Source organism: Delphinus delphis, chromosome 3 (genome assembly GCF_949987515.2).
Source record: "Delphinus delphis chromosome 3, mDelDel1.2, whole genome shotgun sequence".
NCBI lineage: Eukaryota > Metazoa > Chordata > Mammalia > Artiodactyla > Delphinidae > Delphinus > Delphinus delphis.
In genome coordinates, this window is record NC_082685.1 from 146361762 (window position 1) to 146385240 (window position 23479).

At 40.6% G+C, this 23479-nt stretch overlaps 1 protein-coding gene across 1 annotated transcript in view; it reads left to right on the top strand.

The window, feature by feature from the left end:
- Positions 1-12777: 12777 nt before the first annotated feature.
- Positions 12778-23479, top strand: part of ZFR (zinc finger RNA binding protein) — a 73944-nt gene continuing 63242 nt past the window's right edge. Inside the window, exons 1-2 of the mRNA XM_060009630.1 lie at positions 12778-12915; positions 13212-13311. Of these exons, the coding sequence (XP_059865613.1) occupies positions 12879-12915; positions 13212-13311 (137 nt within the window). The 5' untranslated portion in view covers positions 12778-12878. The remainder of the gene's footprint in view (positions 12916-13211; positions 13312-23479) is intronic.

Here is a 23479-nt window from a genome sequence, read left to right on the forward strand (position 1 = left end):
TGGTCACAAAGCACCAAGCTGATCTCCCTGTGCTTTGCGGCTGCTTCCCACTAGCTATCGATTTCACATTTGGTAGTGTACACATGTCCATGCCACACTCTCACTTCATCCCAGCTTACCTTTCCAACTCCCCGTGTCCTCAAGTCCATTCTCTAGTAGGTCTGCGTCTTTATTCCCGTCCTGCCCCTAGGTTCTTCTCTCATAGGTTTTTATGAAGAATAACTGATTGTAATGTACATTGATGTTCTTCTTACTATTACTACTATTTTTTAAATTTTATATCCTTTGAGAATTTTTAAGAAGATGGGTTTGAGAGAGTTAGATCCTTAGGAAGAGAGACCAATTAGTGGGCTGCTGAAGTGGCTCTGGGCAAAAAGCTGTGAAGAGGAACAGAATTAGACATTTTTAAAAAGTGGTGGTGAAGGGGGGCGGTATTTACCAGCAATCCCATTAAGGAGAATTGAAAAAATATATATATATATACACAAAAACTTGTATTAGTCAGGGTTCTCCAGAGAAAAGAACCAATGAGATATACAGCGATATGTATAAGAGATATATTACAGGAAGTGGCTCATGCCGTCACGGAGGCTGAGAAGTCCCTTGATATGCCATCTGCAAGTTGGAGAACCAGGAAAACTGGTGATGAAATTCAGTCTGAGGCCAAAGGCCTGAGAATCAGAACCAACAGTGTAAGTCCCTGTGGGAGCCAAAAGGCCTAAGAACCAGGAACTCCAAGTCCGAGGGCAGGGGAAGATGGATGTCTCAGCTCCGGCAGAGAGTGAATTTGCCCAGCCTCCACCTTTTTGCTCTATTCAGGGCCTCGATAGATTGGATGGTGGTCACCCACAATGGTGAGGGCATCTACTGATTCAAATGCTAATCTTTTCCAGAGACACTCTCACAGGCACGCCCAGAAAAAAACTGTTCAACCAGCTATCTGGGCATCACTTAGCTCAGTCAAACTGACACATACGGGGGCTTCCCTGGTGGCGCAGTGGTTGAGAGTCCACCTGCCGATGCAGGGGACACGGGTTCGTGCCCCGCCGCGAATAATCCCACATGCCACGGAGCGGCTAGGCCCATGAGCCATGGCCGCTGAGCCTACGCGTCCGGATACTGTGCTCCGCAACTGGAGAGGCCACAACAGTGAGAGGCCTGCATACCACAAAAAAATAAAATAAAAATAAAAAAAATTGACGCATATGAATAAATGTTCATAGTAGCATTATTCTTTTTTTTATTTGATGTGGACCATTTTAAAGTCTTTATTGAATTTGTTACAATATTGCTTCTGTTTTATTTTTATTTTATTTATTTATTTTTTGAATTTTTGAATTTTATTTTTTTATACAGCAGGTCCTTATTAGTTATCTATTTTATACATATTAGTGTATATATGTCAATCCCAATCTCCCAATTCATTACACAACCGCCAACCCCCACTTTCCCCCCTTGGTGTCCATATGTTTGTTCTCTACATCTGTGTCTCTATTTCTGCCCTGCAAACTGGTTCATCTGTACCATTTTTCTAGATTCCACATATATGCGTTAATATACGGTATTTGTTTTTCACTTTCTGACTTACTTCATTCTGTATGACAGTCTGTAGATCCATCCACATCTCTACAAATGACCCAATTTCATTCCTTTTTATGGCTGAGTAATATTCTATTGTATATATGTACCACAACTTCTTTATCCATTCGTCTGTCGATGGGCATTTAGGTTGCTTCCATGATCTGACTATTGTCAATAGTGCTGCAACGAACATTGGGGTGCATGTGTCTTTTTTTTTTTTTTTTTGGCGTACGCAGGCCTCTCACTGTTGTGGCCTTTCCCGTTGCGGAGCACAGGCTCCGGACACGCAGGCTCAGTAGCCATGGCTCACAGGCCTAGCCGCTCCACGGCATGTGGGATCTTCCCGGACCAGGGCACGAACCCGTGTCCCCTACATTGGCAGGCGGACTCTCAACCACTGCACCACCAGGGAAGCCCTGCATGTGTCTTTTTGAATAATGGTTTCCTCTGGGTATATGCCCAGTAGTGGGATTGCTGGGTCATACGGTAATTCTATTTTTAGTTTTTTAAGGAATCTCCATATTGTTCTCCATAGTGGCTGTATCAATTTACATTCCCACAAACAGTGCAAGAGGGTTTCCTTTTCTCCACGCCCTCTCCAACATTTATTGTTTGTAGATTTTCTGATGATGCCCATTCTAACTGATGTGAGGTGATACATCATTGTGGTTTTGATTTGCATTTCTCTAATAATTAGTGATGTCGAGCAGCTCTTCATGTGCTTCTTGGCCATCTGTATGTCTTCTTTGGAGAAATGTCTATTTAGGTCTTCTGCCCATTTTTTGATTGGGTTGTTTGTTTTTTTAATATTGAGCTGCATGAGCTGCTTGTAAATTTTGGACATTAATCCTTTGTCAGTTGATTCATTTGCAAATATTTTCTCCCATTCTGAAGGTTGTCTTTTCGTCTTGTTTGTAGTTTCCTTTGCTTTCCAAAAGCTATTAAATTTCATTATGTCCCAATTGTTTATTTTTATTTTTATTTCCCTTACTCTAGGAGGTGGATCAAAAAAGATCTTCCTGTGATTTATGTTGAAGAGTGTTCTTCCTAAGTTTTCCTCTAAGAGTTTTATAGTGTCTGGTCTTACATTTAGGTCTCTAATCCATTCTAATTTGTTCTAATTTCATTCTTTTAAATGTAGCTGTCCAGTTTTCCCAGCACCACTTATTGAAGAGACTGTCTTTTCTCCATTGTATATCCTTGCCTCCTTTGTCATAGATTGGTTGACCATAGGTGCGTGGGTTTTTCTCTGGGCTTTCTATCCTGTTCCATTGATCTATATTTCTGTTTTTATGCCAGTACCATATTGTTTTGATTACTGTACCTTTGTAGTATAGTCAGAAGTCAGGGAGTCTGATCTCTCCAGCTCCATTTTTTTCCCTCAAGACTACTTTGGCTATTCGGGGTCTTTTGTGTCTCCATACAGATTTTAAGATTTTTTGTTCTAGTTCTGTAAAAAATGTCACTGGTAATTTGATAGGGATTGCATTGAATCTGTAGCTTGCTTTGGGTAGTATAGTCATTTTCATAATATTGATTCTTCCAATCCAAGAACATGGTATATCTCTCCATCTGTTTGTGTCATCTTTGATTTCTTTCATCAGTGTCTTATAGTTTTCTGAGTACAGGCATTTTACCTCCTTAGGTAGGTTTATTCCTAGGTATTTTATTCTTTTTGTTTCAGTGGTGAATGGGATTGTTTCCTTAATTCCTCTTTCTGTTCTTTCGTTGTTAGTGTATAGGAATGCAAGAGATTTCTGTGCATTAATTTTGTATCCTGCAACTTTACCAAATTCATTGATTAGCTCTAGTAGTTTTCTGGTGGCATCTTTAGGATTCTCTATGTATAGTGTCATGTTATCTGCACACAGTGACAGTTTTACTTCTTCTTTTCCAATTTGTATTCCTTTTATTTCTTTTTCTACTCTGATTGCCGTGGGTAGGACTTCCACAACTATGTTGAATAAGAGTGGTGAGAGTGGACATCCTTGGCTTGTTTCTGATCTTAGAGGAAGTGCTTTCAGTTTCTCACCATTGAGAATGATGTTTGCTGTGGGTTTGTCATATATGGCCTTTATTATGTTGAGGTAGGTTCCCTCTATTCCCACTTTCTGGAGAGTTTTTATCATAAATTGGTGTTGAGTTTCGTCAATAGCTTTTTCTGCATCTACTGAGATGATCATATGGTTTTTATTCTTCAATTTGTTAGTATGGTGTATCACATTGATTGATTTGCATATACTGAAGAATCCTTGCATCCCTGGGTTAAATCCCACTTGACCATGGTGTATGATCCTTTTAATGTGTTGTTGGATTCTGTTTGTTAGTATTTTGTCAAGGAGTTTTGCATCTATATTCATCAGTAATATTGGTCTGTAATTTTCTTTTTTTGTAGTATCTTTGTCTGGTTTTGGTATCAGGGTGATGGTGACCTCATAGAATGAGTTTGGGAGTGTTCCTTCCTCTGCAATTTTTTGGAAGAGTTTGAGAAGGATGGGTGTTAGCTTGTCTCTAAATGTTTGATGGAGTTCACCTGTGAAGCCTTCTGGTCCTGGGGTTTTGTTTGTTGGAAGATTTTTTTTTTTTTTTTTTTTTTTTTTTGGTACACGGGCCTCTCACTGTTGTGGCCTCTCCCGTTGCGGAGCACAGGCTCCGGATGCACAGGCTCGGCAGCCATGGCTCATGGGCCTAGCCGCTCTGCGGCATGTGGGAACTTCCCGGACCGGGGCACGAACCCGTGTCCCCTGCATCGGCAGGTGGACTCTCAACCACTGCGCCACCAGGGAAGCCCTGTTGGAAGATTTTTAATCATAGTTTCAATTTCATTACTTGTGATTGGTCTGTTCATATTTTCTATTTCTTCCTGGTTCAGTCTTGGAAGGTTGTACCTTTCTAAGAATTTGTCCATTTCTTCCAGGTTGCCCATTTTATTGGCATAGAGTTGCTTATAGTAGTATCTTATGATGGTTTGTATTTCTCCTGAGTCCGTTGTAACTCTTTCATTTCTAATTTTATTGATTTGAGTCCTCTCCCTCTTTTTCTTGATGAATCTGGCTAAACGTTTATCAATTTTGTTTATCTTCTCAAAGAACCAGCTTTTAGTTATATTGATCTTTGCAATTATTTTCTTTGTTTCTATTTCATTTATTTCTGCTCTGATCTTTATGATTTCTTTCCTTCTACTAACTTTGGGTTTTGTTTGTTCTTCTTTCTCTAGTTCCTTTAGGTGTAAGATTAGATTGTTTATTTGAGATTTTTCTTGTTTCTTGAGGTAGGATTGTATTGCTATAAACTTCTCTCTTAGAATTGCTTTTGCTCCATCCCAGAAGTTTTGGATCATTGTGTTTTCGTTGTCATTTGTCTCCAGGTATTTTTTGATTTCCTCTTTGAGTTCTTCAGTGATCTCTTGGTTATTTAGTAACATATTGTTTAGCCTCCATGTGTTTGTGTTTCTTAAGTTTTTTTCCCCTGTAACTGATTTCTAATCTTATAGCGTTGTGGTCGGAAAAGATGCTTGGTATGATTTCAATTTTCTTAAATTTACTGAGGCTTGATTTGTGACCCAAGATGTGATCTATCCTGGAGAACGTTCCATGTGCACTTGAGAAGAAAGTGTAATCTGCTGTTTTGGGATGGAATGTCCTATAAATATCAATTAAATCTATCTGGTCTGTTGTGTCATTTAAAGCTTGTGTTTCCTTATTAATTTTCCGTGTGGATGATCTGTCCATTGGTGTAAGTGAGGTGTTAAAGTCTCCCACTCTTACTGTGTTACTGTCAATTTCCTCTTTTATAGCTGTTAGCAGTTGCCTTATGTATTGAGATGCTCCTATGTTGGGTGCATATATGTTTATAATTGTTATATCTTCTTCTTGGATTGATCCCTTGATCATTATGTAGTGTTCTTCCTTGTCTCTTGTAACATTCTTTCTTTTAAAGTCTATTTTATCTGATATGAGTATTGCTACTCCAGCTTTCTTTGGATTTCCATTTGCATGGAATATCTTTTTCCATCCCCTCACTTTCAGTCTGTATGTGTCCCTAGGTCTGAAGTGGGTCTCTTGTAGACAGCATATATATGGGTCTTGTTTTTGTATCCATTCAGCAAGCCTGTGTCTTTTGGTTGGAGCATTTAATCCATTCACGTTTAAGGTAATTATCGATATGTATGTTCCTATTACCATTTTCTTAATTGTTATGGGTTTTTTTGAAGGTCCTTTTCCTCTTTTGTGTTTCCCACTTAGAGAAGTTCCTTTAGCATTTGTTGTAGAGTTGGTTTGGTGGTGCTGAATTCTCTCAGCTTTTGCTTGTCTGTAAAGCTTTTGATTTCTCAATCGAATCTGAATGAGATCCTTGCTGGGTAGAGTAATCTTTGTTGTAGGTTCTTCCCTTTCATCAGTTTAAATATATTGTGCCATTCCCTTCTGGCTTGTAGAGTTTCTGCTGAGAAATCAGCTGTTAACCTTATGGGAGTTCCCTTGTATGTTATTTGTCATTTTTCCCTTGCTGCTTTCAATAATTTTTCTTTGCCTTTAATTTTTGTCAGTTTGATTGCTCTGTGTCTTGGCATGTTTCTCCTTGGGTTTATCCTGCCTGGGACGGGACTCTCTGTGCTTCCTGGACTTGGGTGGTTATTTCCTATCCAATGTTAGGGAAGTTTTCAACTGTAATATCTTCAAATATTTTCTTGAGTCCTTTCTCTCTCTCTTCTCCTTCTGGGACCCCTACAATGCGAATATTGTTGCTTTTAGTGTTGTCCCAGAGGTCTCTTAATGTCTTCATTTCTTTACAGTCATTTTTCTTCATTCTGTTCCGCAACAGTGAATTCCACCATTCTGTCTTCCAGGTCACTTATGCATTCTTCTGCCTCAGTTATTCTGCTATTCAGTCCCTCTAGTGTATTTTTCATTTCAGGTATTGTATTTTTCATCTGTTTGTTTGTTCTTTAATTCTCCTAGGTCTTTGTTCTTTAATTCTTCTAGGTCTTTGTTAAACTTTTCTTGCTTCTTCTCAATCTTTGCCTCCGTTCTTTTTCCGAGGTCCTGGATCATCTTCACTATCACTATTCTGAATTCTTTTTCTTTTTCTCCACTTCATTTAGTTGTTTTTCTGGGGTTTTATCTTGTTCCTTCATCTGGTACAAAGTCCTCTGCCTTTTCATTTTGTCTATCTTTCTGTGAATGTGGTTTTCCTTCCACAGGCTGCAGAATTGTAGTTCTTCTTGCTTCTGCTGTCTGCCCTCTGGTGATGAGGCTATCTAAGAGACTTGTGCAAGCTTCATGATAGGAGGGACTGGTGGTGGGTAGAGCTGGGTGTTGCTCTGGTGGGAAGAGCTCAGTAAAACTTTAATCCGCTTGTCTGCTGATGGGTGGGGCTGGGTTCCCTCCCTGTTGGTTGTTTGGCCTGAGGCAAACCAGCACTGGAGCCTACCAGGCTCTTTGGTGAGGCTAATGGCGGACTCTGGGAGGGCTCATGCCAAGGAGTACTTCCCAGAACTTCTGCTGCCAGTGTCCTTGTCCCCATGGTAAGCCACAGCCACCCCCCGCCTCTACAGGAGACCCTCCAACACTGACAGGTAGGTCTGGTTCAGTCTCCTATGGGGTCACTGCTCCTTCCCCTGGGTCCCAATGTGCACACTACTTTGTGTGTGCCCTCCAAGAATGGAGTCTCTGTTTCCCCCAGTCCTGTCGAAGTCCTGCAGTCAAATCTCGCTAGCCTTCAAAGTCTGCTTCTCTAGGAATTCCTCCTCCCATTGCCAGACCCCCAGGTTGGGAAGACTGATAAGTGTTTTCCAGTTTGTGAGTCACCCACCCAGCAGTTACAGGGTTTGATTTTATTGTGATTGTCCCCCTCCTACCGTCTATTGTGGCTTCTCCTTTGTCTTTGGATGTGGGGTATCTTTTTTGGTGAGCTCCAGTGTCTTCCTCTCAGTGATTATTCAGCAGTTCATTGTGATTCTCGTGCCCTCGCAAGAGGAACTGAGCACACGTCACCCTACTTTGCCATCTTGAACCAATCTAGTAGCATTATTCTTAATAGCCAAATAGTGGAATCAAACCAAACATCCAGCAACTTATGAATGATAAACAAGATGTGGTATATCCAAACAATGGAATATTATTGTCATAAAAAGCAATGAAGTACTAATGCATGCTACGACATAGATGAAACTTGAAAACATAAGACTAAATGAAAGAAGCCAGCTAAAAATGCCACATATTGTATAAGTCCATTTATATTAAATGTCCAGTATAGGCAGATCCACAAAGACAGAAAGTAGATTTGTGGTTTCCAGCCACTCAGAAGAGGAGCATAGGAAGTGACTGCTAATGGGTACAGGATTGACTATTGGGGTGATGATAATATTCTGAAATTAGACAGTCGTGAGAGTTGCACAATTTTGTGAATCTACAAAAAGCCACTGAATTGAATATTTTAAAAGGGTGAATCTTATGGTATGTGAATTATATCTCAAAAATTTAAATTGAAAAAAATTAGTATAATAGGGTGAGAGAAATCAGAGACTGACTGTCTATGCCAAGAAATCCTTTAATATCTATTCTGTCTGGTATTAACCAAAGGATTGCATTGAGCACTTGCAATGTGCCAAGTAATGCTCCAGGAATACTTTACATGTATTCATTCATGTAATGCCCACAACAATCATGTAAAGTAGGCGTCATTAATTCCTGAAGAAACTGAGGTCCAGAGAGGTTATATAAATTGCCCTAGATCTACACAACTAGTAAGTGGTGCAGGTAGGATTTGAACCCGTAAAACCTGGTCCTAGGGCCTTCCCTAGTGGCACAGTGGTTAGGAATCCACCTGACAATGCAGGGTACATGGGTCCAAGCCCTGGTCTGGGAAGATCCCACATTCTGTGGAGCAGCTAAGCCTGTGCGCCACAACTACTGAACCTGTGCTCTAGAGCCCGTGAGCCACAACTACTGAGCCCACGTGCCACAACTACTGAAGCCCATGCATAGAGCCTGTGCTCCACAAAAAGAGAAGCCACCGCAATGAGAAGCCCGCACACGGCAACAAAGAGTAGCCCCTGCTCACCGCAACTAGGGAAAGCCTGTGCTCAGCAATGAAGACCCAACGCAGGCAAAAATAAATAAATTTATTTATTAAAATAAAAACCTGGCCCTAGAAGAAACCACTATATCATAAACTCTCTTACTGAGATAAATACGTCATCTTCTGCACTAAATTTCCCTTTCACAACAGCAGCTGTCGCTGTGTTTATCAAGGATACATGTTATCTCTGTGGATTACCCTACTATCTGATCCTGGATCACGGTTCTCAGTTTGTACCTTAATCCTTTTAAAGGCCTTCATGTATCCATCAATCTATCCACCATCCAACATCCATTGGCCAAAACTCAAGAAAAAACTTCAACTGGATTCTAAAGAATATCTCTCAGCATGTCTCCCAGACCACAGAGTTATTCCTCCAAGGGAGAGGAGGAGAGCAGAGGGGAAGGGAGGGGAGAGAAGGAGAGAAAGGATGGGGAAGGAAGAATTTAGATGGGCCTGCTTCCTGGTCTTTCACCTTTGGCTCTTTTTTTTTTTTTTTTTGTGGTACGCGGGCCTCTCACTGTTGTGGCCTCTCCCGTTGCAGAGCACAGGCTCCGGACGCGCAGGCTCAGCGGCCATGGCTCACGGGCCCAGCCGCTCCGCGGCATGTGGGATCTTCCCAGACCGGGGCTCGAACCCGTGTCCCCTGCATTTGGCTCATTTTTGATTGTAATAAGAATGGGTGGTGGTTGGAATAATAGCCAACACTCACAAAGTGCTTAGAGTGGGCAGGCACTAATCTAGGAGCTTCACATCTAGGATGATGTTAAGCCCCCTGCTGTAGGTAGTACTTTCATCATCTCTATTTACAGAGGAGAAAAATGAGGCACAAAGAGGTTGTGACAGAGGTGAGTTACAGCACTGAGTGACGGAGCCGAGATCTGAAGCCAGCTGAGTCCGGCATCAGAGTCTTTTTCACTATCATACTCCTCATAGTACAGAGTAGCTTATATATTATTCTTTCTGGCTGACATGTTTGTATTGTAAGAAGGCCTTTCAGGATACCAGTTCTTGACTCAAAGGTGTGAGGAAAGGCAAACAGATGTATTTTGGGTGAGTTTAGGTGCAGGCCTTCTCAGGCTGGCTCCACCTCTTCTGGGTCTGCCAATTGACATTTCCTCATTTGGCCTCAGATGCTAATTAAGGTTTCTCTTGATGATGCTGAGGCAGGTACTACAGGTTCCTGAACTGCCTTCTGAGTCATCCAAGAAAGATTAAGCTGTGCGCAGCCTGGTTCATTCATTAAATAAGTTCTATCACCAGGCACCCAATATTAGCGCCCTGCGTTCAACAAGCTGCAGCTTGATGGGGGAAGTACATATTAATCAAATAATCACGCAATAAGTGTAAGATTGCAACTGTGACAAAGGCAGCTAAGTGTGAAGCATAATAAGGGTCTGATCCATTCAGGGGGTCAGGGAATTGACTGAGGCTGAGGAGTTGACTGAGTGGAGATCTTTCTTTAAAAATAAATTTACTTATTTATGGCTGTGTTGGGTCTTCGTTGCTGCTCACGGGCTTTCTCTAGTTGCGGAGAGCAGAGGCTACCCTTCGTTGCAGTGCGCAGGCTTTTCATTGCAGTGGCTTCTCTTGTTGCAGAGCACGGGCTCTAGGCGCACAGGCTTCAGTAGTTGTGGCACATGGGTTTACGTGCTCCGCGGCATGTGGGATCTTTCGGGACCAGGACTCGAACCCGTGTCCCCTGCATTGGCAAGTGGATTCTTAACCACTGTGCCACCAGGGAAGTCCTGAGTGGAGATCTTGAAGCACAAGGGTCAACTAGGTGAAGAGAGGAGGGAAGAACATTCTAGGCAGAGAGAACATGCAAAGCCCTGGGGTGGGACAGAGCATGGTAAATAGGAGGCCAAGGAAGCTGGAATGGAGAGAATAAAGAGGAAGATGCTGAAAAGGTGGGGAGGACAAACTACACAGGGCTTGTAGACCACATGGAAGTTTTGCTTTATGCTAAGAGGGAGAAGCACAGAAGCGTTAGATCAGATTTTCATTTTGAACTCATCACTCTGGCTGAAGTATGAATGACTGTTGTTTTACAGAAATGCTACCTCATTTAATCCCCACCACAATCCCGTGAGCGTTATTGTTATTCCTGTCATACAGGTTCAGAAAGGTTAAATAATGTACCCAGGTCATTCCACTACTAAATGCCCAGGAAAAGGACCCAAGTTTTCTTGATTCCAAGCCCTGTCCAAAACTCCTTCCTTAAATAATCCCAAATCAGGGGCAGGTTGAGGCCATTCCTGCTGCCACACCTACCCTTAGACCTGGGAACAGTTACCAAAGAGAAGAGGCATGCCTCCCTCTTTCTAGTTACCTGACTGCTCATTGGGGTGTGCCTGCAGCCCAGTCCTCTTCCATCCTCTAAATACCTGCCAAGCAACCAAGCACAAAATTGGCCAGAAAAGAATCCTCTTGGGCGGGTGATTAACACCTGACTTTTCTCCTCCCGTTTTAGTCAAATAGCCCAGTAACTAACAGTGCAAATTTATCAAAGCAGTTACAGTCAGCGCCTTGAAGGCTTGATTGCTCCGTGAAGTTCAAGGCAAATTACCTTTAAAATGCAGTTCTAATATCTTATGTGTAGATTTTTTTTTTTTTTCCTAGCAACACACTTGGAGCACAAATAACTTTTGCCTGGAGAAACATCGGTATTCTGAAAAACAATGACATTGATTTTTCTCAAATAGTCTACACTTTCTCTCTTTTGAAATGAATAAGAGGATAATTCAGACAGGATTTTAGAAACTGTACCTTTCTAGGAGGTATGGGGGAGCAGGGTTGGCACAAATAAGAACTGAGGTACTGTCTCTGCTCTGGCATTAGAAGGTGGGATAAGGCCCTAAACTTAGTGAGTCAGTTCTGATTCACCCTTTGTGTTTCTTTTTAATGCTCATATCCAGCTCAGATCCAATAGAGAGGCGAGTAGCAGAGGGTCTGGGGGATGGCTGTGGACTAGGTGAGGAAGAGGTGAAATGGATCACTTAGGCACTGATGGAAGGCGGGAAAGATGTAAGGTGGGAGAAATAGTCAGAAGAGGAACTGCAGGAGGAAAGAGAATGGTTGAAAATGCACAGGGAAAAGTAAAGACAAAACAGTGAGAAAGCAGAGGGAACAAAGACACGGCTGCACGGTGGGGAGAGTATCCTTCTGTCCTTACCATGAAAGATTCACCACTCTTACCAAGGACTTCTGTGATCTGGACTCCCCGTCACTCGACTCCAGCCAGCCTAACTCCCTCGCTGCTCTTGAGCACGCCTGCCTTAGGACCCTCCATTTTCTGTCTTTTCCCCCCGACTGTCAACTAGGTTTGCCCACTCACCTCCTTCACAACTCTACCCGTTGGCTGCACTAACCACGCCCTACATAAAGTAGCACCTCTCTCGCTCTCTAACTTCTTTACCACGCTTTATTCTTCAAGCTGCAATCACCAGCCGACATCGTATTTATTTGGCTATTGTCTGAACCTCCTGCCGCCCACCCTCCCCTTTCCCAGAAGGTAAATTCCGTGTAAACAGGGACTTTGTTTTGCTCACTGCTCTACCTCCAGCACCCAGAAGAGCGCCTGACGTTTTGTGAGGGCTCCGTACACGCTGTAGGAATCAAGCGGTGGGTGCGGGTGGGAGAAGGGACCAGAAGAGAAGTGCTCGGAAGGGGTATCCAACGCAATAGCACACCTGCCGTTCTTTTTCTCTTTCCCTTCTCCCCGTCTTTCCTTCTCCACTTTAAAGGCTAAGGACAAGAACCGGGAATGCGAGAAATAAGGAAAAATCCAAATTAGTCCAGCTCAAGTCCTGGTGAAAAGTGCACGATGGAGAAGGGCAAAAGGGAGAGAACAAATGGACACACAAAAGTGAAAGAAGTGAAAAGTAAGAAGAAAAGGCTGGTAGACGTCACTCTCTCGGGTCACTCTCCCCGACTCCCTCTCCCGGCCGGCGCGGCTCGTCTCGCCTTCGCCACCACCGCGGAGGAGACCAAGCCCGCCTTCCACGGAGGGCGCCTCAGGCCCGCCTCGGCCGAGGCATGGCACGCGCCCGTCGGAGCCGCGAAGGCGGCGGGACTACAGCTCCCAGGGTGCCGAGCGCGGGGGCGCCTGCGCAGTGCGGCGGGAGGCGGCGGTCTGTTCTCCGCTGAGGAGGAGCGGGGCAGAGGAGGGAGGCAGCGGGTGAGAGTTCAGAGTTCAGCAGCAGCAGCCCGAGCCCATGATTCCCATATGCCCTGTAGTTTCTTTCACCTATGGTGAGTATAATGTGCCCCGTCGGGGTCCCCGTGTGGCCCCTTCCCCGGCCCGGGGCGGCGGGGAGGCGCGGGGGGTTGGGGCAGGCTCTGGGGAGGAGGCGGCGGCCGCCACCCGGGCGTGCGAGTGAGTGAGGGAGTGCGAGGCGGGAGGGGGAGGCGGCGCGGCCGCGGCCCGGCCCGGCGAGGGCGGCTTCTCACGGAGCCTCTCTCTCTCTCTCCCCTTCCCTCCCTCGGCGTCTCTGCCCCTCCGCGCCTCTCCTCCCGCCATGGGACCCGACTCTCCGTGCCCGTCGCAGTGCCCAGCCGGCTGGGGGAAGATGCCAAAATGGCGACCGGCAACTACTTTGGATTCACCCACAGCGGGGCGGCGGCGGCGGCGGCTGCGGCCCAGTATAGGTAACGGCTCCCCGCCCTCTCCCTCCTCTCCCCCTGCTCGCCCCTCCGCCCGGATCCCGCCGACACGACGCCCACACGCCCGCCGCCCCCCCGTGCCCCCCCCCCTCCGAGCGCCGGCCGGCGGCAGGCCGAGCCCCGCGGCCTCGCCCGGCCCGGGGCGGGCAGCGGCCCCGGTGGGGGCGGGAGCGGGAGACGGTGAGGCGGAGGGCCTCCCGGGCCTTTGGCGGCCCCGCAGCTAAAATGGCCTCCCGCGGCCTCGGAGCCGAGCCGCCACCCCCGCCGGGCTGGGAGGGAGGGAGCCGAGGCCGCGGCCCCTGCGGTGCCTCCGGTCCCCGCCCCCGCCGGGCCGGTCCCCACCTCCGATATCCCTCCCACTTGGGGAAAGAGACGGTGGGCGAGGGCACCTTTCGGGGAGTGCGGAGTCGCGCCGCCGCCCGGGCACCGGTCCTCGCCCGGTGCTCCGGCCCCCCGAGCCCAGATAACGTGTTGTTTTCTTGGGTGCCTTCTTCTGCGTCCCGTGGTCTCCCCTGGCCTTCCACCCGATCCCCGCAAACAGACTGTGGGTGTCATCGCATTCGTTTGGTTCCTTTAGTTCTCCCTTCAAGGAGAGAGGTAAACACACCAACCACCTGTGAATTGTGTAGCTGGTAGGCTGGAAGAGATGTGCGAAGTTTCTAGTGCTGATAAATGAGTCCACAGCTTTGTTCTGGCTGTTGCGTTTAGGCTCCAGGTGGGCCAGTAATTTCCCTTGGCGGGTCTTTCCCCTCCAGGGAAATGAAAAGTGCAAGTGAGGTGCCGTGAAATGCACCCTATGAAATCTCTTACTTAAGGGAAGCTCTAATTTCTGAAGTTTCTGTACTTCGTTATATATCTTATCAAAAGAAAGAAAAACACTAGATTCTGTTGTTGTTACTTTTGAGTCAGCCTGAGACAGTCTCTTTAGACTCAGGCCGTAAGCGTTCAGGGCTCCTAAGTGATCAGCTTTTTATAGAGAGAGATTATATTAGATATCTGTGTACTAGGTAAATTAGCTATTGGTTAATAAACCCAGGTAGTTTTCTCACCTCATTCACTTCAGGCGGCGGGTTGTCTAAAGGAAAGGACATCACTGGGAACCAGAAGACCTGGGTTCCAGTCTTTTTTGCTCCGGATTTTAATGACGTTGGGGACATCTCTTATTTGGTCTTTCATTTTCCTCATCTGTAAAATTGGGCTATCTGTTTTGGTTAAAACGTGTAATTCTGAGGAACAGAGTTGCCATATTTCATGGAATTATAAGATAGCATTTATTATAAAGGAAGGGTATCATTATTTTATGTATCACTGAAAAAATCACCACCAGTTAAAATATGACTCAATGCTTAAGACCCCATTGATTTTTAAGAGATATTAAAATGTGTAAATGTGTTTTATTGATGAAATTAATATTCTACTAATTGTCAAATGCGTTGAACACATGTGGCATTTTTTTACAAGTCTCTTTTACTTTGAAGCTTATTTCCAGAAAAAGAACTGAGATGACAAATTATTGGGGCATGATCTTGGGGCTTTTCAAACTTTTAAAAAATTCTTTACTTACAAATTGTGATAATTAAACAACTAACAAAGTCCCAGCCACTTTAATAAAGAGCAAATAATTTTTGTGGAGAGAAAAATCAAGCCATTTTCTTTTTCTGGGAAACAAGATACAGCTCATCAGCACTGTGCTGTAAATCTACTGCTACCAAGTACTGTGTGTCCTACACAAGGCTGTATTTAACCATTTAAGTTTTAATTGTTTTACACAGTATTTTTCTGTTACTGTGGGCAGAGTGATAGATTTGTTGGATTATTAACTGTTTACTGAAAATGTAGTGGGTTTGTTCTTTGTGGCAGTTTTGAAATATTTTTTCGAATGCAAACCTATAGATAGAAATGAAGGGAGGAAATGCCAATTTAAAGATAATCATTTTTTGATCAAATATTTGCATGTATGTATTTTATCCCAGTATAGGAAGCTATTATAGAATTTCTGTACCTAGTTTTTCTTTGGCTTTGAATCTTATAAAGTTTCAGTAAACTGTAACAGCAATCCAAAGTATTAAATTGCTTGTTAATATGTGTGTCTAATGAGAAAAGACTAGTCTTTTGACATCACTTATTTATGCGTGTATTGGCAAAACTAATTGTTAAGATGCTCTGTCCTTGTATATAACATACTATATAGAATTGTTTGTTTTTAATGGAAAGAAATCAGGTCCAGTAATGCTAATACCTTGGTTCAAGGAAGATGAACAAATAGCATTAATAATAAAAGCATATGCAAAAAATGCAGTGATGGTGCTCATCTTTCTTCCTGTCTGGAAATCATTAAAATGTAACTTTGAGACATGGAAGACCAAGGCTTACTTTGCAAAAAAGAATTTTTTTTGAAGGATGTAAACTTAAGGAGATCTTAAACATTTATCTGTAGATTATGTGAATAGTTGCTTCACCTGTCGTTGAGTGCAGATAACTGAGAGTAACTATTCTAAGTCTAGATTTAATTCCGGTTCTTAGTTTTCTTGGTTACCACTATGTGAGGTATTTGATTAAATTTATTTTAAATTTAGACTTTCTTTTTGCTTGTTAATATTTGAGATTTATAATGGCATACTAAGTATCAAAGTTCTTTAAGAGATGTTGTAAAGATCTCTTATAAGTTCTACTACCAATAACCTTTAGATAAACCAGGTTTTTCTTTTGTATAATACATATTAAATATTTTTGTGGTAAGCATTTATTCAGTCTTTGTGCTACACGTTCCATCAGCTACTGATTGCTTTTCTTCCTGCTTCTGTGTTTTTTTAAGGCTAGTAAATAAACCTATTGGTGCCATTTGCCACTATTGCAAATGTAATCTTTTCTTACCTTTCATGTGCTTTTTTCCCCTTGGCAGTGACAAAATCAGAAAGGTTTTAAGTATTAATTATTGTGTTTATAAGTATATATTTCCGGTAGAATGTTAATTTGGGGTGTGTAGGACAAGGCAGATCTCAAGCATGATGAAAAAACAGGAATGGCTTCATGGCAGAAAGGGAACTTGGTTAGATAGGTAACTACTTCAGTAGAGTACCTTTTTTGTTTGAGAAGATATACTTAAAAACTTTTAGACAGACATTAATTTTATAATAAATTTTGAAAAAAATGATTTCAACAGTTGTAAGAACTTACGGTAGCAAAGAATGTGAGAAAGATAATTCTCAGTGGAAAAAACTTTCTAATTAACTATCATAGGATCAAATGAGTTTTTTTGTCTCCTTCATTGGCAGTTTTACAGAAGTTCTCATAGGAGTTCTTCAGTTTTTGAAGGGGATTTGTGGCATAAACAAATATGCTATGTATATGTAATATAAACTAAAGTAATCCCATTATATCCCACTATGAATAGGACATAACTTTTTCTTGGAGAGTTTTAAACAGCTAGTTTCTTGTATTCTTTAGAAAAGCCTTGGTCATATCTTTCTTGTCACCTTTCTATCTACTCAAGATGCTTGTCTGTTAACCTGCATAACCTAAATGTTTAGCTTGTGCTTAAACTAATTTTCTTTGTTCTATCTATAGCTCTTAGTGTATCATTGGTATCTGAATGTTATTCTACCTTCAATAAAGTTAGCTATTTAAAATAATCATTCGCCAACATTTTTTTACCCTTTTAATATCTAGAATTAATTGAGTTCAAAAATTTTATAGAGTAATGATTGTATAAAGGTACAAAATAATTGCCCCCATATTCTTAGGATCTCAGCAAATGTTGTTAAATAATAAATGTTTAAGTGGATTTCGACTGTTGTCTGGACATTAGCTTAAATTAAGTATCTGTTAGTCAAAAGAAGGCATCTCATCTAGTGATTCTTGAGATGTCTTTAGGACATCTGTTCCTAAAGGATAAGTATCTTTTCACATCACTAAGATAACTTGGGTAGGTTGATTGGCCAGTGAATTTTCCTCCTCTTTTTTGCTTTTTATTTGAATGTAGAGTTAAGAATATTGTATCTTGAAGGAAAGAATAAAAGTAACACTAGTAAGGTAGAAAGAAGTAATCACTAACTGAGATGGTGAGAAAACCAGGTGAACAGGTTTTTGAAACCGATCTTAGTGATGGAAATTTACTGGCTCTACCAAAAAAAAAATTACTGCAACTGCTAATTATATCAGCTCCTCCACTGTTGAATCAGAGATCTTAGGATTCATATTGCATGAATGAATTTGAAATAATGAAAATTTTCTTTCCAAAAGGATTAGTGCTTTTACAATGATGATATATATCCTGTATATGTTATTAATAGCCTTAAGAGTAGGATGAGGGAGACTAGCCCTGTATAGAATGCTTAAAGTGTATGCTTGACTGTGTTTTTATAATGTGCCTCACAGTATACTATAATGAAAAGGCTTTGGATTTGAATCTCAACTCTATCTCTTTAGACACTTATGCAAGTCACCTAATCTTTCTACAACTCAGTTTCCTCAACTAACTTGCTTTGAGGTGAAGTTATTAAATATAAACCTTCCTAGCCTAGTGCTTGATTTTCAGTAGGCATTTTACCAATGCTAGTTTTCTATAAAGATTTGTATAATAATACTAAAAGGGTTTTAAAAGCTCTCCACAGTTGATGGCTATCATACACTTAATACATAGAGCTTCATAATCTCAAATGTTTTAAAAGTAGGTACTTGAGTATCAATTGGAGGCCTCAGTTTCAGTGTCAGTTTAATAGGGACCTCCAAGTTTTTAATTGTTTGCAAGCAACATGATTATAATCAACAGACTAATATGAGAAATAATAAGAGTTCAAATTTTCTGGATCTAAGATCACTCCTGTTTCAGCAATGTTGAATTAATTAGATTATCAAATTTCAAATAAGTCCTTTTTATATAGCCACAGAATCTATTAAGTAGAAATAAAACTAATGAGATATACAAAACACTTTAAGAAAAAAATACAGTAGGCTATAAAGGGCATAAAAGAAGACAAATAATTGAAGATGGGCTGTGTTCATGCAGTGAAAAAAATCAATACTATCAAGTTATCAATTTTCTCCTAAGTAGTCTATATGTTTAATGTAATTGCAATAAAAATCACAACAGGCTTTTTGGGGTAACTTGATAAAGGAGTTCTCATGTTGATAGTGAAGAGAGTATTTGTCCAAAAGTAGTCATGACAGTCTTGTAAGATCATAAGGAAGGTCTTGTATTAGCGGGGACCAAAAGATGTTATTAAACAGGAAAATGTGGTATTGGTAGAGGGATAGACAAATAGATCATTCGCTTAAAATAGCCCAGAAATAGATGTATGCGTATGGGCAGTTGGATTAGAATATATAGCTGTTTAAGTAGAGGTATTTGTCAAAAAAAAGCAAATCAACCAAATTATTATTCAGAAGTACACCATCAGGATAATCAGAAGACAGTCCTTGGGCTTATAAATGTAGTAATTGACAAAGTATGTTAGAATTACTAGAATGAGATTAAAGGTGAGGAGTGCGCCAACAACATTGTCCTTGGCATCACTCTATCAGAATTAGGTTCGTTGTTCCGAGTATAACATTTCTTAGTGTTTTGTGAAAGCTGTGTGCAGTGCAGCTCTTAATTCATCCTTACAGAGGGCGAATTAATGAAGCAAAGAACACTGGGCTTTTTTGTTGTTTTAGTATTAGTCTCCTCATGTAATATATACATTAAAATACGTTCATAGGGAGTAACTTACAGTATGCATAGTCCCTGCTTTCAAGGAGTTTACACTCCTGGGGGATGAGGGTAGGGGCAGGTATACCTCCAGGTAACTATGCCATGATAGCGATCATAACTGAGTTTTAATGAAATACTAAAATGGGGAATTGGAGGATTCTGACTATGGAGTTTGGGGTAGGCTTCATGGTCTTTAATTCTGAAAATGGAGGGAAGGTCATTTTAGACAAAATGTGATAGGAATGAATTAAATCCACCCCCCACTCCTCCCCGCTGGCTGCGCTGTGTGGCATGTGGGATCTTAGTTCCCAGACCAGGGATTGAACCCTAGCCCTCGGCTGTGAAAGTGCTGAGTCCTAACCACTGGACTGCCAGGGAATTACCTAAATTAAATTCTTGATATGGTTGATAGTTGGTGGGTTCTGAAGTCAGGCTAGCTGAGCTGAATCCAGGATCCCTCTACTATTTGTCATGTGACATTGGGCAAACAGTCCTTTGGTACTTGAGTTTCTTCATTTGTAAATTAGAGATAATACTAATAATTACCTCATAGGATTGAAATTTTAAAAAAATTCTCCATCGAAGTATGGTATATATAAAAAGAACTGCACATATAATAAGAATATAGCTTGATGAAATGTCATAAGCTGGACACACCTGTATAACCAGCACCCAATCAAAAAAACAACCCTATCAGCATCCCTGGAGGCCTCTACAGTCTCCATTGTGATTTGAGAATTCAATGAGATAAAATTTGTAAAGTGCTCAGAATAGCCCCTGCATACATATATCTCCATCAATGTTAATATTATATTGAGTAGACATTTGGAAATTGAGCTCAGAAGAGGGATAAGGGTCGTAGTGTAAATCCGAATATCATCCATATGGTGGTGATCCACCATTATAGGTGTGAGCATGGATGAAACCAGAGAAAGTACAGTGCCTGTCGTACATCAAACATTTAGTAAACGTTTTTTGAATGAGTGGGGAAAAAAATAGAACAAAGCCATGGTTACAAACTTGGGGGACATCTGTGTTTAAAGTAGGGCCAAAGAAAGAAGCAAATACTGAGACAGGGTCGGGGTGGGCAGAGAGCTGGGAGAATGTAGTGTTCATAAAAACCAAAAGAAGATGGAGTAATCAGCAATGTTAGGGTTTTAGAGAGGCTGGATAAAGGATTGATAGTTAGCAAGATCTTTGGTATAATTTTCATGGGCAGCCAGTATAGAAAAACTAGAATCTGATAGTTTGGAGCTACAGAAAGACAAGCATAAAATTTCGCATAAGATAGGTCTTGTAGTCGAATTTAGTATTCAAATAAATTTTTTTGTTGCTGTTGTTGACGTGTAGTTGATTTACAGTGTTGTGTGAATTTCTGCTGTATAGCAAAGCGGCTCAATTATACACACGTATACATTCTTTTCCATTATGATTTATCCCAGGATATTGAATATAGTTCCCTGTGCTATACAGTTGTTTATCCACAGATAAATTCTTGAGTGTTCTAGAGGTTAAATGGGCTTAAAGTATTTGGAAGCACTGTTTTTGAAGATGGATTAAATGAAAATAAAATTTTTAATTCATTTTTTATTTCTGGGAAAAGATACTGTGCCTGAACCACCCCCTCCCGTCCTTGGAAAAATTGTCTTCCACGAAACCAGTCCCTGGTGCCAAAAACGTTGGGGACCACTGACCTAAAAGGATAGTAAAATAGTGAAATAATTGGAGGATGTTGCATTGTCTAAAGTATTGCATTGTCTATCAAGAAGGTATGAAAGAAAGGAGAGATGCTGTCTTTAATAGTTGGCTTTTAGTTTTCCTTCAACACAGTTGAGGAGTCAGAATTACTAATTCTCTGTTCATACTGGCAAAGGGAAGAAAGTTAACACAAGACGGTATTTGACAACTCTTAGCTAAATAAGATAAATACAAAAATAGCACCACTCTAGACAAATGATAATGGTGAAATTAATTGTATAAGCAAAATCTCAGCCTAAGAGTCTATAGATACAATGTCCTAGATGATTTTTTTCAAACTGAAGAATCAGTGAGTGAAAAATATATTTATAAGGATAAAAAAGGAAAGTAAGGTATTCCCATCTAGTTAACAGGAAGAACTTCATTATGTAATATTCTGTGACAAGTTCCAGAACATCCCATTTTGCTAAAAGTATATGTGGCAGAAATCTTTCATGTTTTGTGATGTTTGTGAACCAAAATTTACTCGATATGGTTCATTAGTGGACAGATGCTTAAGGCAGATATGTATACAAAGGTAGTTGGAAGGAAATAGATGGTGTAAAATTTTAAAAATTCTTTAGATCATTCCAAAGGAAAAAACTGATAATGTTTTACAGTTATGGAGCAAAGTAGATGACCATCTCTCTTCAACAAAATATGAGCCATAAAACATTTCAAAACTTTTTTAAGCATTGCATTTTGACAATTCAAATGCAGGAAGATGAACCAAAGTAATGGCGGGTTAGAACTTATTAGAAAAATATTTGAAATGTGGAATTAGCATTTATGGGATGGACATGTTCCATGTTCATGCATGAAAGTTGATGAGCAGTTATGTTCAGAGAACATGGTGCATTTTGTGTATATGTGGAATAAAAATTTGGATTTATTGTACTCTGTATTTAAAATTTTCTAATAGTATTTTCATTATCCCTTATTCTTATGTAAATTGTCAAATGACCTCAAAAATACAGAAAATGTAAGAGGTCCAATGGACCCAAATGATATTTCTCCTGGCATGTTTAGAGTTAAAAGATGTCAAGAAAACTGTCAACGGTTTTCATGTGTTATTTAACCACCCTCCCTCCCTTGTAGTCTACCCATCTAAAGAGTTGGTAGAAATTTTAGGATTAGTTATTTTATTTGTTCTAGTTTTTAAGAAGAAAATAGGGCCTGAATTTAAATTTCTTCTAAAATTCTACAATGATGCAGTTATTGTTTTAATAGCACTGTGAAGGTTAATGGGAGCATGACATTACAATAACAAGTTTAGGGAATATTTAAAGGTGGTTTGTCTTTGGGATTATTCCATGAGAAAGTTTAATTTTGCATCATTCTCAACATTATAAAATACTAAATGTAAAGATAAATTTGTCAGTGATTTTGTAGATACGTAAAACGCCATAATTTGACCTAGAAAAGTCCAGCAATGTTGAGCATTAAATTTGGACTAATGGAAAGGTTAAATTTTGTTTTGTGTGCCAAGAGAAAGACAGAAAAAAAGTTTTATCAGTTACTTTACCATTTTATGCAAAATTGAAACAAACACATACAAAGTATGTTTTCCAGGGGAGTAAAAGCACATTTAATAATGTAAGTGACAGGAGCTGCCTACATTTTCTTGCCTGAGACTTGTTTCCCTCATGGCCTTTCAGAAATGAAACATTCCGCATTTGTCCTATAGTGGTTCCTTTAGAAATTTAGCATATTTCACTTAGTCTAAAGTTAATCATCACCTTTATTCTCCTAAACAATACGAGGACTTAAAATGTTTTAACTTTGGTCAGTCCACTCCTGATTTTTGTGCTTTTGTTGTACTATATTTCAGATGTTCTTAACCCCACAACTGTTGTTGAACAAAATTATTGTTTTATATAGCTAGTATTTAAATTTGCCTTCGTATTTACCACTTTTTTATTATTATTTAATATTCATTCCCTCAGATCATTTTCATTCTTCCTAAAGTAAATCTTTGAGAATGTCCTTTAATGTGGGTCTACTGATAACAATGTTTTTTTGGTTTTTCTCTGTTTTTTAATCTCAAAATATCTTCATTTCACCCTTCTCATTCTTGAGAAGTCATCACTTAGTTTCTAGGGATTTTTTTTCCTCAAGCTACTCGTGCTTCTCTCTCTTTGGTGTTTACAGTTTCACTCAGATGCGTCTTGGTGAGAACTCCTTATTTAATCCTACTTAGGGTTAGTTGGGGGCTCCTGGATCTGAGGATTGTTATATCAGACATTCTATTTAGATGTTTCCTCTCTCCCTTTTTCTTCATTTGCAACTCCAATGAGTTGTAAGTTACCATTTTTTATTCTTTTCTCTTGGTCTTTTAACCTCTTTAATATCTTTCATCTCTTTGTGTGCCTTCTGAGTAATTTTTATAGATTTTTTTTTTGCCAGCTATGTCTAATCAGTTACATAATGCCTTTCTGAGTTTCTGATTATAATTTTTATATACTGTATTTCATTTCTGGAAATTCTGTTTTTTTTTTTTAATTCATCTGGTTGTTTTTGATTGAACTCTTAGTTCTTGGTCTTGGTTTTCATAGGCTCTTTAAGTGTACTTATTTTATATTTCGTATCCAATACTAATACTTGTAGTCTTTTTTTTTTTTTTTCCCCAAACTCTTGCTCCTAGTATCTTGTTTCCTTATGGGTTTTGTTTGTGATTTTTGATTGAGATCTCCTCTTTTTTGGAACATGGTAGCATTAGAGAGG